The following is an 11,666-nucleotide window of genomic DNA, read 5'->3' as shown; positions in this document are numbered from 1 at the left end:
AAATCACCACGAAAGCTATTTGGGGATCTGCATTACAAATAAAAATACCAATTTGTACAAGGATAATTATGTGAAGAAGTGGAAGGAAATAAAAGGATATTTAAATAAATGGAATAAATTGAGCTTGTCTTTATGGGGTAGGATATCCTTGATAAAAATGTCAATTCTCCCAAAAATGCTCTTTCTTTTCCAGAAGATCCTAATAATTATTGGGACAAAATGTTTTAAAGGCTGGCAAAGGGATCTTTCTAACTTTATCTGGTAGGGTAAGAAGCCAAGAGTAAGGTTCAAAGTATTGATGGAGCCCAGAGAAAGGGGCGGGTTCGCGGTCCCGGACCACAAGCTGTATTTTGAGACTGCATGCATGACGTGGCTGAAAGATTGGATGTTACTGACAGATACGGAAATCCTAGACCTGGAGGGCTAGGACAAAGTTTTCGGGTGGCATGGCTACCTGGGTCATGATAAAATAAAAGCACACAGAGGCTTTACTAATCATTTGGTGAGAAAGGCCCTATTCAAAGTTGGGGAAAGAAATAAAACAATAGTAACAGTCAAAACTCCCTGGTGGCTATTGCCTACAGAGTCATCAGCCATGCATAGAATAATACGAAAGACAGTTGGCTAACATATAGGGAACTCGTAAAAGAGATAAAGGATTGCCCAACAGTAAAGAAGTTTGAAGAATTAAAAGAGAGGGGGGTGAATTGGTTAGAATAATAGAATCATAGAATCATAGAGTTGGAATAGACCACAAGGGCCATCGAGTCCAACCCCCCTGCCAAGCAGGAAACACCGTCAGAGCACTCCTGACATATGGTTGTCAAGCCTCTGCTTAAAGACCTCCAAAGAAGGAGACTCCACCACACACCTTGGCAGCAAATTCCACTGTCGAACAGCTCTTACTGTCAGGAAGTTCTCCCTAATGTTTAGGTGGAATCTTCTTTCTTGTAGTTTGGATCCATTGCTCCGTGTCCGCTTCTCTGGAGCAGCAGAAAACAACCTTTCTCCCTCCTCTATATGACATCCTTTTACATATTTGAACATGGCTATCATATCACCTCTTAACCTCCTCTTCTCCAGGCTAAACATGCCCAGCTCCCTTAGCCGTTCCTCATAAGGCATCGTTTCCAGGCCTAGGCCATTTTGGTTGCCCTCCTCTGGACACGTTCCAGTTTGTCAGTGTCCTTCTTGAACTGTGGTGCCCAGAACTGGACACAGTACTCCAGGTGAGGTCTGACCAGAGCAGAATACAGTGGCACTATTACTTCCCTTGATCTAGATGCTATACTCCTATTGATGCAGCCCAGAATTGCATTGGCTTTTTTAGCTGCCGCGTCACACTGTTGGCTCATGTCAAGTTTGTGGTCAACCAAGACTCCTAGATCCTTTTCACATGTACTGCTCTCAAGCCAGGTGTCCCCCATCTTGTATTTGTGCCTCTCGTTTTTTTTGCCCAAGTGCAATACTTTACATTTCTCCCTGTTAAAGTTCATCTTGTTTGTTTTGGCCCAGTTCTCTAATCTGTCAAGGTTGTTTTGAAGTGTGATCCTGTCCTCTGGGGTGTTAGCCACCCCTCCCAGTTTGGTGTCATCTGCAAATTTGATCAGGATGCCCTTGAGTCCATCATCCAAGTCGTTGATAAAGATGTTGAATAAGACCGGGCCCAAGACAGAACCCTGTGGCACCCCACTAGTCACTCTTCTCCAGGATGAAGAGGAACCATTGACGAGCACCCTTTGGGTTCGGTCAGTCAGCCAGTTACAAATCCACTGAGTGGTAGCATAGTCAAGACCGCATTTTACCAGTTTCTTTACAAGAATATCATGGGGCACCTTGTTGAATGCCTTGCTGAAATCAAGGTAGGCTACATCCACTGCGTTCCCTTCATCTACCAGGCTTGTAATTCTGTCAAAAAACGAGATCAGGTTAGTCTGACATGACTTATTTTTCAGAAATCCATGCTGGCTATTGGTGATCACAGCATTCCTTTCTAGGTGCTCACAGACTGTTTGCTTAATGATCTGCTCCAGAATCTTCCCTGGTATTGATGTCAGACTGACATTAATTAGAACATTGGTTAGAATATTTCCAATTAAAAACAATATTTGAGAAGGATAATAAACTTAAGGGGTTTGATTAAAAAATATCGGTATGGGAGAAGGAAATCTTATATAACAAACAACAGACTCTCTCAAAAATATATAAATTGTTACAAAATGGGAAAATAGAAAAGGAGGAAAAAGGTGACGCTATTAAAAAATGGGAACAAGTTCTGGGCCATTCAATTGAATATAATGAATGGGAAAGACTATGGATAAAAAAATATAAATTTCACAGCATGTTACCTAAGAAGAGAGAACTATATGAAAATGCATCATAGGTGGTACCTGGCGCCAGAAAGGCTGGCAAAAATGAATAATACATATAATAATAAGTGCTGGAGATGTAAGAAACAAAAAGGAACTTTCTACCATATGTGGTGGACATGCCCCAAAATTGGGAAATTTTGGAGCATGATCCACGAAGAAATAAAGAAAATACTAAGAATATCATATAGTAAAAGGCCAGAGGCATTCCTTTTAGGAATCTTAAATGATGATATTCCAAAAGACAAAACTAATTTTTTCTTATACACGACGTCTGCAGGAAGAATCCTAGTGGCTAAGTATTGGAAACGGAATCAGTTACCCACTAGGGGAGAATGGTTATGTAAGCTTTCAGAATATTTAGAATTAGCCAAATTGACAGATATAATAAGACAAAAACCAAAAAGTGAAGTGAAAAAGGAATGGAAGTGCCTAAATAAATATCTTAAAAGCCAAGGTTCGAGGACAGAAATCTGGCTGAGTCTGGAATAACCTTGTGAAGTGAAAGGATAAGAAAGAGGGATTTATATCTAGATGTTAGGATAGAGATGATCAGGAAAACAGGAAAATACAATGAGAGGTAAAGGAGGTGCTGTGGGATTGGTGGAAGTCAATGTTTGTTTTCCTTTTTAGTGTTTATATTAATGATTTGTAAGATTTGGATTAGTTTTTTATATGCTTGTTGTTTTTTTTAAATGATATTTATTAAGAATTTAAAATTTACAGAAAAACAGAAAAATATATGCTTGTTTTTGTGTATTGTTAGTTTTCGTTTTTTGTTGTTGTTGTGTGGAAAATACTAATAAAATTTACTATTTAAAAAAGAAAGAAAGAAAGAAAGAAAGAAAGAAAGAAAGAAAGAAAGAAAGAAAGAAATGACATGGTAGTTCAAAACCAGTGCAAGACACCTGGCTTTTCTTTCAATGCCTCTGAAGCCAATGTTGAGGATAGTTTGAGACCAGAGCACTGGAAGAACCACCTTCTGCCACTTCCGACATTACTTTTTCCACTGCTTGGCGTTTATCTGCTGATTTTTGAATGATTTTTATAAGTGACATTGTTTTAATTTTTTTATACAGAAGAAAACCCTCAGCATCCCAAAATGTTTTACATGTTATTCCTATCCATACTCAGTAGAAGACAACTTCCTATGTTCCTACGGTTCTACATTACCTGACAGCTGTCTATGTTCTGCTGTGATGTAACTAAAAAAAATCCAAAGAATAATTTATTTTGAATTTCCTGTTGTTTGAAAAAAAGATAGAGAAATGTAATCAGAAAGGCTACCAAGTCCACCTCTGTGTTGAAATGTAATGTTTGCATATAGTGGGTAAAGAGAAGGGAACTTGCTTGGATAGAAACTTGGCAAGACTCCCTGACCTTTCCTCCCTGACCTTCAACTTTATTCTGACACTCTGGCATGACCATATGGAAGATTTTTCCACAGAAGAAATTAAATAAACATGCCGTATTTGTTTACTATGTAAAAGTTCAACTTTCAATAACTCAAAGGCCTCATCTGCTGCACTATCTGAAGTGTCATTTGCAGGAAACTGATGTTGAAATAGGCTGAGGTGATCGTCCCCACCCCAGCCCCTGCTCTTTTGGGAGCAGAGGAGAATGGAGTTCAGGTCTTTTACACGAAGAGTAAATATTAGAGAAGTAGAAATGTTGGGAAATTCCTTCCTGGATACAAAAACTGCAGCCACCCATCAAAAAGCTATAAATGTGACAAAGCTGTTCAAACACACTTAAACCTCAGAGGGTGCTAAGGAGGAATTGAGAGAAGAACTGAGATCAGTTTAAAAACCACCAAAAAACATCAAGATGATGTTGGGAACATCAAGACCCCGCAGCTTCCTTTGTCCAGGTAGGTTTTTTCATTTCTGATAATAGGTTTAATTCTCTTCCCAAAACCAGGACAAGCATGCAAAGCGGTGCTGATTAGTTGGCATTTCATCCAGGGCTTGTAAGAGCAATACTGGGAATACACAAAGCTTGGGGCCAGGGCACACTAAGAATGATCTTGTGTCACGTTTGCCCTTACATCCAGACACCCCAGATGTTGAACTCCGTCTCTGTCAGCTCTCAGCCAGCCTGGCCAGTCACCTCGTGAAAGCTGTAGTCCAGTAACATCTGGAGGGCAAGAGGCTCGCAACCTTGACGCAACCAATTTTAAGATCATCTAAGGATGCCCCACTTAAAATGCTTCCAGGTTCTGAAATGCGCTACAGGTTGTCCCATTCTCCTCATGCACGATCCTTTGCAGAAGAGGCAGCTAAGCTCACTTTTGTTTTCTGAGCCTCCTGAGCATTATTGTTAAGGCTTGACTATTGAGATGGGTGTTTGCTGCTGGATGAGGTGACTGCTTCAAGTGTCAGGATCTACAGGGGCAGCCAATCTGTGCTCTGAGGAATGCATCGCCTGCTGCTGCAAGCTCCTTGGAGATCTCCTTCACAGCCCTCCCCCAATAGGGGGAAATTTATAATTCTGTCTTTTTTTTTTTAGCAGCCTCCCTGGGACCTCTCTCAAGATAATTATATTTTTCTCCTCAATGCGAAGCCTTCTTTTAAAATTAGTTTGTAATATTCTATCTCTGAGAGCTACAGAGTTCAGACATACTAAATAATCACCTAGCCATTTATTCGCCTTTGCTATAGTAGAATTGACTCTAAAGATTTTATCAATCTTTCTGCCCACTTTCATGAGTGATGTAATCAAGTAGAAATTAAACTCATGTAATCCAAATGTGACTGCCTATGTGGCTATCTCTTTAGCTATCTACACTATCAAAATGCTAAGGTAGTTTATTTCTTTTATCTTTTGCTTCAGGTGTCTGGATTTTGACCATAGTTTTGGCCAGAGCTGGAGGAGTTCAAGCAGATTCTTCTGGTATTCCCGGTCCACCTGGTCCACCTGGTTTTCCTGGTTTTCCTGGTCCTCGTGGTCCACCTGGTCCACCTGGTATTCCTGGTCTTCCTGGTTTCAGTGGTCCTCCTGGTCCACCTGGTCCTATAGGTGCTCCCGGACCACAGGGGGCACCAGGTATGATCTCTAGCTTAATTCTCAGCAAGTTTTTTACTACTAGTACTACTACTAATACCTTTATTGTCAATGTACAACCTGTGTACAATGAAATTAACCGAACCTCCCTCCCCACACTCAATCTCATTGCACTCTGTGTGCTTGTCGCACAACACACCAACCCCGAAAGTCAGTTGCACTATATTATTTTCCATTCAGCAGCCTAACAGCCCACGGATAGAAACTGTTTTTTAGCCTGTTGGTACGAATGATTATACTTCTATATCTCCTGCTCAAGGGTAGAAGATTAAAGAGGTGCTGGCTGGGGTGTGAATCGTCCCTGAGAATTTTTCTCGCTCTCCTAAGGCAACGATCCTTTGCGATGTCATCTAGCGGGCTCAAGGGACAGCCCATGATACTACACTTTGCATGGAAGACAGAACACTTCAGAAACCAAGCGACAGAAATCAAGTTCTTGGTTATGTTTACCAAATAAACAAAGCAGGTGCTGGGTTTAATCCTGGATTGCAGATAGAAACAGCTTTGGTCACCCTGTTGGTCACCTGTTTTAGGGAGAGGGACTGGGAGGAGAGTCGGTGTCAGGAGTGAGCCAGCAGTAAATCACACTGTTCAAGTTAGAGTTAAGTATTAGCAAAAGCACAATCTGCACAGACTTGGCGGAATGTTAGATCTAATGAGCACCACAACCCATCCCCAGTAGGTCCTTCCCCATGAAGCTGTTGCTGAGACTGAAAGTCTCTGCCTATCCACAGCTACCTAAGTCCCCTCCTCTCCAGGATTCCCCCCCCCCCAAAGCAATCAGAGACTGTGCTTGCATGTTGTCAGTCTCTCCTCTTCCCTTTTCATGCCTCTTCTGATTCTGGGAGACAAGTGGGGAAGCAGAGCTTTTAGCAGTGGGGGGGGGGGGGGAGCCCATTGGGCTTAATGGTGCATGCCACTGCCAAAGTCGTTTTTCCTGGAACCCCACCCCTTTCCCATCCCATTTCAATTTTTACTTGCAATATACAGTTGCTATTTGTTTTCATATTCTTTTTAGGAAATTTTGCGGAACATTGTTGTATTTTTTAAATTGTTTTTTAGTACACCACTTGGAGAGATTTCACTATATCAAATGGTATAATTTTTATGATTATATAAAACCAAAGAATGTCAAAACATGGTAAGAAACAGCTACAAATTTTAGAAACTGCAATATTGTGTTGTTGCTGTTTTTTTAAAAAAGTATAGTAAGGGAGCAGAGTTCTGTTCAGGTTTCTGAACACCTGAATGTTTAAACTCCAGTTCAGTTCTGATTCAGCCACTAATCTGAACTATTTTTCAGCCTGCTGAAATGCATTTCATATAACTGACCACACAGAAGGCAAGCTACCAGCAATCATGAGGTCTTTTTTTGCTATTCAAGGAAAGTAGCTAAAAATCAAGTGGTTTACTGAGAGACTGGTGGGCCATATTTTGTTTTACACAGGGTTAATATCCTAAACATTAACAATTTACTAACAATTAACAATTCTATAATATTAAGATAATGCTAAATATGTAGCTTGAGAATTATTTTCCCCCAGTACAAATCCTCATCACATCCTCTATAAGTCCATCAAAGTCCAAAAATTAGTGTATTAAAGGTAAAGGTAAAGGGACCCCTGAGCATTAGGTCCAGTCGTGACTGACTCTGGGGTTGCGACGCTCATCTTGCTTTATTGGCCGAGGGAGCCTGTGTACAGCTTCCGGGTCATGTGGCCAGCATGACTAAGCCGCTTCAGATGAACCAGAGCAGCGCACGGAAACGCCGTTTACCTTCCCGCCGGAGCGGTACCTATTTATCTACTTGCACTTTGACGTGCTTTCGAACTGCTAGGTTGGCAGGAGATAATTACAATAATTAGTGTATTAATTGGTAGTTATTGGTGTCCCACTTCATCAATCATGCTCAAAACAGCTTACGGCATTAACATTTTGCATTGGGAATTTCAGGAAGAGTAAGTGTGGTTCTGTGCATGAGCCTCCAGAGCAGCTGGTTTGGGGTACCTGCTCTGTTGCTAAGGCCATGCAGGTGCAGAACCCTGTTTTACCTTCCCAGCTGGTCAAGACCTTTGTGGGGAAATTTTGCTCGATTCATAATACAACTAAGCATTGCAAGCTGAACAAATTTGAATTCCAAACCAGGAAATCAAAACCTTTGGCAACATCTTAGTGCCACAACAGCAGGAGAGGGATAAACGTGAATATCCAAACAACTTCTTCTCCCTTCTCTATTCTCCCACTACTTTTCCTCTGTAAAATCACCCCTCACTCCAGTGCATTGGTAGAGGAAAAATCAGGCATGAGTGTTGCAATACCTAATGCCGTTAAATCCTATATACATCATTTTATCTGTATGCCATCTTCCCACATTTAAAGCCATGCTCATTATAAGCCATTACAAACATAGCAAAAGTAGTCATAAACAATAAATAAAACACATCAAAAAGCACACAATAGAATCAAAATATTTCCACATGTCATTATAATACAGATAAAGATACCCCCCCCCAAAAAAAACCAACAAAAAAACCCCACACCAATGACAGCAACACCAACTTCACAACAATGCCCTCCTTAAACATTACATCAAGCGTCTGGTCAGCAGTCTCTGCTTTTGTAGCTGGAGTCAGTCAGGGTCCTGCCCTCCCAGGCCAGGTGGAAAAAGGCCTGCAAGGCAGAGAGCAGGTCTTCCAGGACTCAAAGCCAAGATGGTTTAGACCAGATGTTGATGAACTACAGCTCCATCATTCCTGACTACTGAACAAGCTGGCTGGGGCTGATAGCAATTGGGGGTCCAACATTTGGGGGGCAGCAGGAATCCCATCTCATCTAGAGATTCTGAGAAAGAAATTATTTCTACAGTATTTGGATGGCAACTTCAATGCACTGCTAACTTCTTTTTTAACAGCCAAAGCTGAGTACCTGTGAAGACTCTGTCATTCAAACACTGCTTTTGTGCCTGGGCCCTATGAGTGGTTGGAAGAGTCTGTACCCAAACAGCTGCAGGCTATTTTGATTTGCGACAGACATTTGTCACTGCTTTTTCTGCTAAACTGTTTTCCCCCTCTCTCTTCAATTTTTAAAAAGGTTTGCCAGGGACTCCAGAATTGATATGCCCTCATGGATTGCCAGCAGCTGATGGTCAACCAGGCGTAAGAGCACCACCAAAATCTGCATTTTCTGTAAAAGTGGGCAAAAGCTATCCAGCACCTAATCAGCCCATAGGATTTCAAAATATTCTATACAACGAGCAGCAAGTCTTTGATGAGTCATCTGGCACATTCACCTGCCAAATCCCAGGAGTCTATTATTGCACCTACAACCTGGAGGGACACCAGAATTCACATATGATCCTGGCAAGGAATGGTACAGAGGTGAAAGCATCTGATCAGATTACCTCGGATGCTTATGAAAACCTGCCGCAAAGTGCAATCCTTAAATTAGAGAAAGGAGATAGGGTGTGGTTGGATGCAAAAAAGGCTCATGATGGGATAACAGAAGGAAGCTATTTTTTGTGCTATCTCATATATGACTCTTAGATTATGCAGTACTCTGGATCCAAATGGCTCGCTTCATAATTTGTCCTGCAAACATTTGGCTAGATGGTTTGTTTTGACTTGCAAGAAGTACACCTAATCTATAATAAGTACACTTAGGGATGGGGAAGAATTCTAAATGGAAAGCTAGGAAGTGGGACTCATTGGACATCTGAGTAAACATGTCTAGGATGCAGTTGGGCTATGGCACACCAATGGCTCAGAGGTATTGTTTTACAATTTTCATAGAAACATGAAAGCAGAACATGAAGTGTGCATTGATTTCCATGAAGTTTATTAGAAGGCTACTGCTTCTATATTTACGAATCAAAAGGATGTGCTTCACATTGTTTCCACATCTGCATAGGTGTATGCATGTAATCATTTGTTTAAAATTAAAGGTTGTGTCATAAAACAACTGAATACTACGGAATATTTATATGGGGAAACTAAGTGTTTTAAATAGGTTTTGGTGTTTTTTAAAAAAAATATAAACAAAAAAGACAGTCAGGGATAGAGGAATGGTGGAGCAGATGGGCAGGGATGGGAATAAATGTGTTTATCTGGACAATGTATAAATATTGGGGGCAATCATTGCCTTCCCGTGCTAACAGCACAGTGGAGGTGCAAGTGGAAGTGTAGAGATGACTTTATGGATTCATGGATAAGTACCCAGGGTTATCAACAGACAGAGGATTTATCCGAAGAATAATGAATACAAATCCACAGTAAACCAAAGTCAGGGCTGAATGGGATTAAAAGCACTAATATCCTTCCAGAAGACTGGAAGAAATTTAAGATTTATTTACAAAAGTATTGTAATTTGGTTGAGTGTTGAACCGGATGCCAGAGCAGAAAATAACTGTCTATCACTAAATTAGATTTAAGGATGAATTATATGCTAACCAAAATTAAGATTATGAGTAAAATGATAATTTGTTTGAAATTAAGTTAATAATGATGCAAGTGTACACGGGAGGTGTGGGGGAGTCCTATGTAATAACTGAGAGATGTTAATGGACAATGATGAGTTGTGTTTTTCTAATGCATGTTCTATGTGAAAATTTTAATAAATATATTTAAAAAATAAATAAATAAAAGCACTAATATCCTAAACACATTCCTGGAACTTCACTATTTACTGAACTTCAGGAACATTATTCAGTTATTATCTACTGCCCTTCTTCCAGCTATCAACTCACAAAATTTGCACCTCTCAACAGTCATCCTATGCTCCCTTGAAATCCTCCTCCTCCTAACCTGAGTATTCAGTATCCCAAGCAAGCACTCTCTCCTGCTTCTAAATCAAACACAAACACCAAACACTGTCCATTACAGTTCCATGGCTGGGCCAAGATAGATGTGCCCACTAAGTCTTAATTATTTTGACAGATGCAAGGTGTTAATCATACTGACAGATATATGTATATAACTTGGATTATATTGACATCTTTATGGCTGCATCTGGCTCATTATAACTGCTCATTATAAGTTATATATAATAAAGCTGCATTGAAACCAGGAAGCGCCGCCTACCGGCCATATCTGGTCTAGCAATACACAGGGATGCTGAACCCCTTGGCCCACTGGCTGGATGCAGCCTGCCAAGCCACTCCAAGTGGCCTGCCAGCTCCTGGCAAAATCAAGCACCTCTAAGTTATGTAAATTCACCACAAAGGACAGCAAGATGAATAGTGTAATTTTGGTGGAAGGCAAACTTCAGCAGAATGCAACCAGTGCTGCGTGCGACAAACACAGAGTGGAACGAAAAGGTTGCCTTATTACAGCTCTGCTCCATACATCCACATGTGTAGTTTTAGACGGTCTCACTTCCATTTCCACTACTGGAAGTAACAACAGTTAAAGCAAAAACACACTAAAACTACATGCAACCCATGGATATAAAAACAGAACAAAGAGAAACACTCTGAAAGTCACTGCAAACATTGTGGTGGAACCAGGCGTCAGTTTTGGAAAAGGCCTCAAAGAACTGGAGGGAGTTATTTATCATTCCGCATGCCCCGTTTCAAAAAGTCAGTGCACATTTGTGTGTGTGTGTAAATTTCACTGCACAAATATGCACCTTGAAACCTTCTTTGAGGGCTTTTTAGTACCTTCCACTTGGTGACAGGCAAAACATTTCCAGAAAGGTAGCGATCTCATCAGACAGAAGATCTGGGAAAACGCACACAAAGCAACACAACCCAGAACTGTCAGAACTGATGCCCCAAACAAGCTGGTGACATTTCCCGTGACCTAAAAGAGTGTCCTTGGTTTCATTTCCGAGAAAAATAAAATGACATGAACTAAAGTAAAAAGTGGCTTTGATGCAAAGCTAGGATGGATCTGTTCCCCTAGTGCTAAATCGTACTGGGGGGGAAATGTGGATTTTGCATCTTTTGATGTGTGTCCCATGCTTGACACTGGCTTGCCATTTTCTCCGGTTCCTGGGGTGATTACTTTGATGAAGTGTTTACATAAATCATGTCCCTGCTGGAATCTAATTGGCAGGAAGGTGCAGGAGAACAGGCAGAAGAAACCTGCGCTGCAGCGGGAGCTAAAGATATATGAGACCTGCTTACAAGCTCCGGTGAAAAATGAGAGAATAATGGCACCAGTTTTACACGGGACTTGATGTATGGTTCCATACATCTTAAAGTCTTGGCAAACGTGCACTCAAATGACTTAGAAATAT

The 11,666-nt window shown here is 40.9% G+C and overlaps 1 protein-coding gene across 1 annotated transcript; it reads left to right on the top strand.

Moving 5' to 3' along the window:
• Nucleotides 1-4,082: 4,082 nt before the first annotated feature.
• Nucleotides 4,083-9,389, top strand: LOC114605646 (protein HP-25 homolog 2-like). The gene is made up of 3 exons (XM_028747104.2): nt 4,083-4,239; nt 5,202-5,414; nt 8,523-9,389. The coding sequence occupies exons 1-3, from the start codon at nt 4,197-4,199 to the stop codon at nt 8,972-8,974; spliced, it is 708 nt and encodes a 235-aa protein (XP_028602937.2). The 5' UTR covers nt 4,083-4,196; the 3' UTR covers nt 8,975-9,389.
• Nucleotides 9,390-11,666: the final 2,277 nt, after the last annotated feature.

The sequence above is a fragment of the Podarcis muralis genome, chromosome 10 (genome assembly GCF_964188315.1).
Source record: "Podarcis muralis chromosome 10, rPodMur119.hap1.1, whole genome shotgun sequence".
NCBI classification, from domain to species: Eukaryota; Metazoa; Chordata; class Lepidosauria; order Squamata; family Lacertidae; genus Podarcis; species Podarcis muralis.
This window is presented reverse-complemented; position numbering and strand designations above follow the sequence as displayed.

Coding starts and splice junctions, on each gene's coding strand:
- LOC114605646 (XM_028747104.2), top strand. CDS start 4,197: ATGATGTTGGGAACATCAAGACCCCGCAGCTTCCTTTGTCCAG. Junction 4,240..5,201: donor CCGCAGCTTCCTTTGTCCAG/GTAGGTTTTTTC, acceptor CTTTTGCTTCAG/GTGTCTGGATTTTGACCATA. Junction 5,415..8,522: donor CGGACCACAGGGGGCACCAG/GTATGATCTCTA, acceptor ATTTTTAAAAAG/GTTTGCCAGGGACTCCAGAA.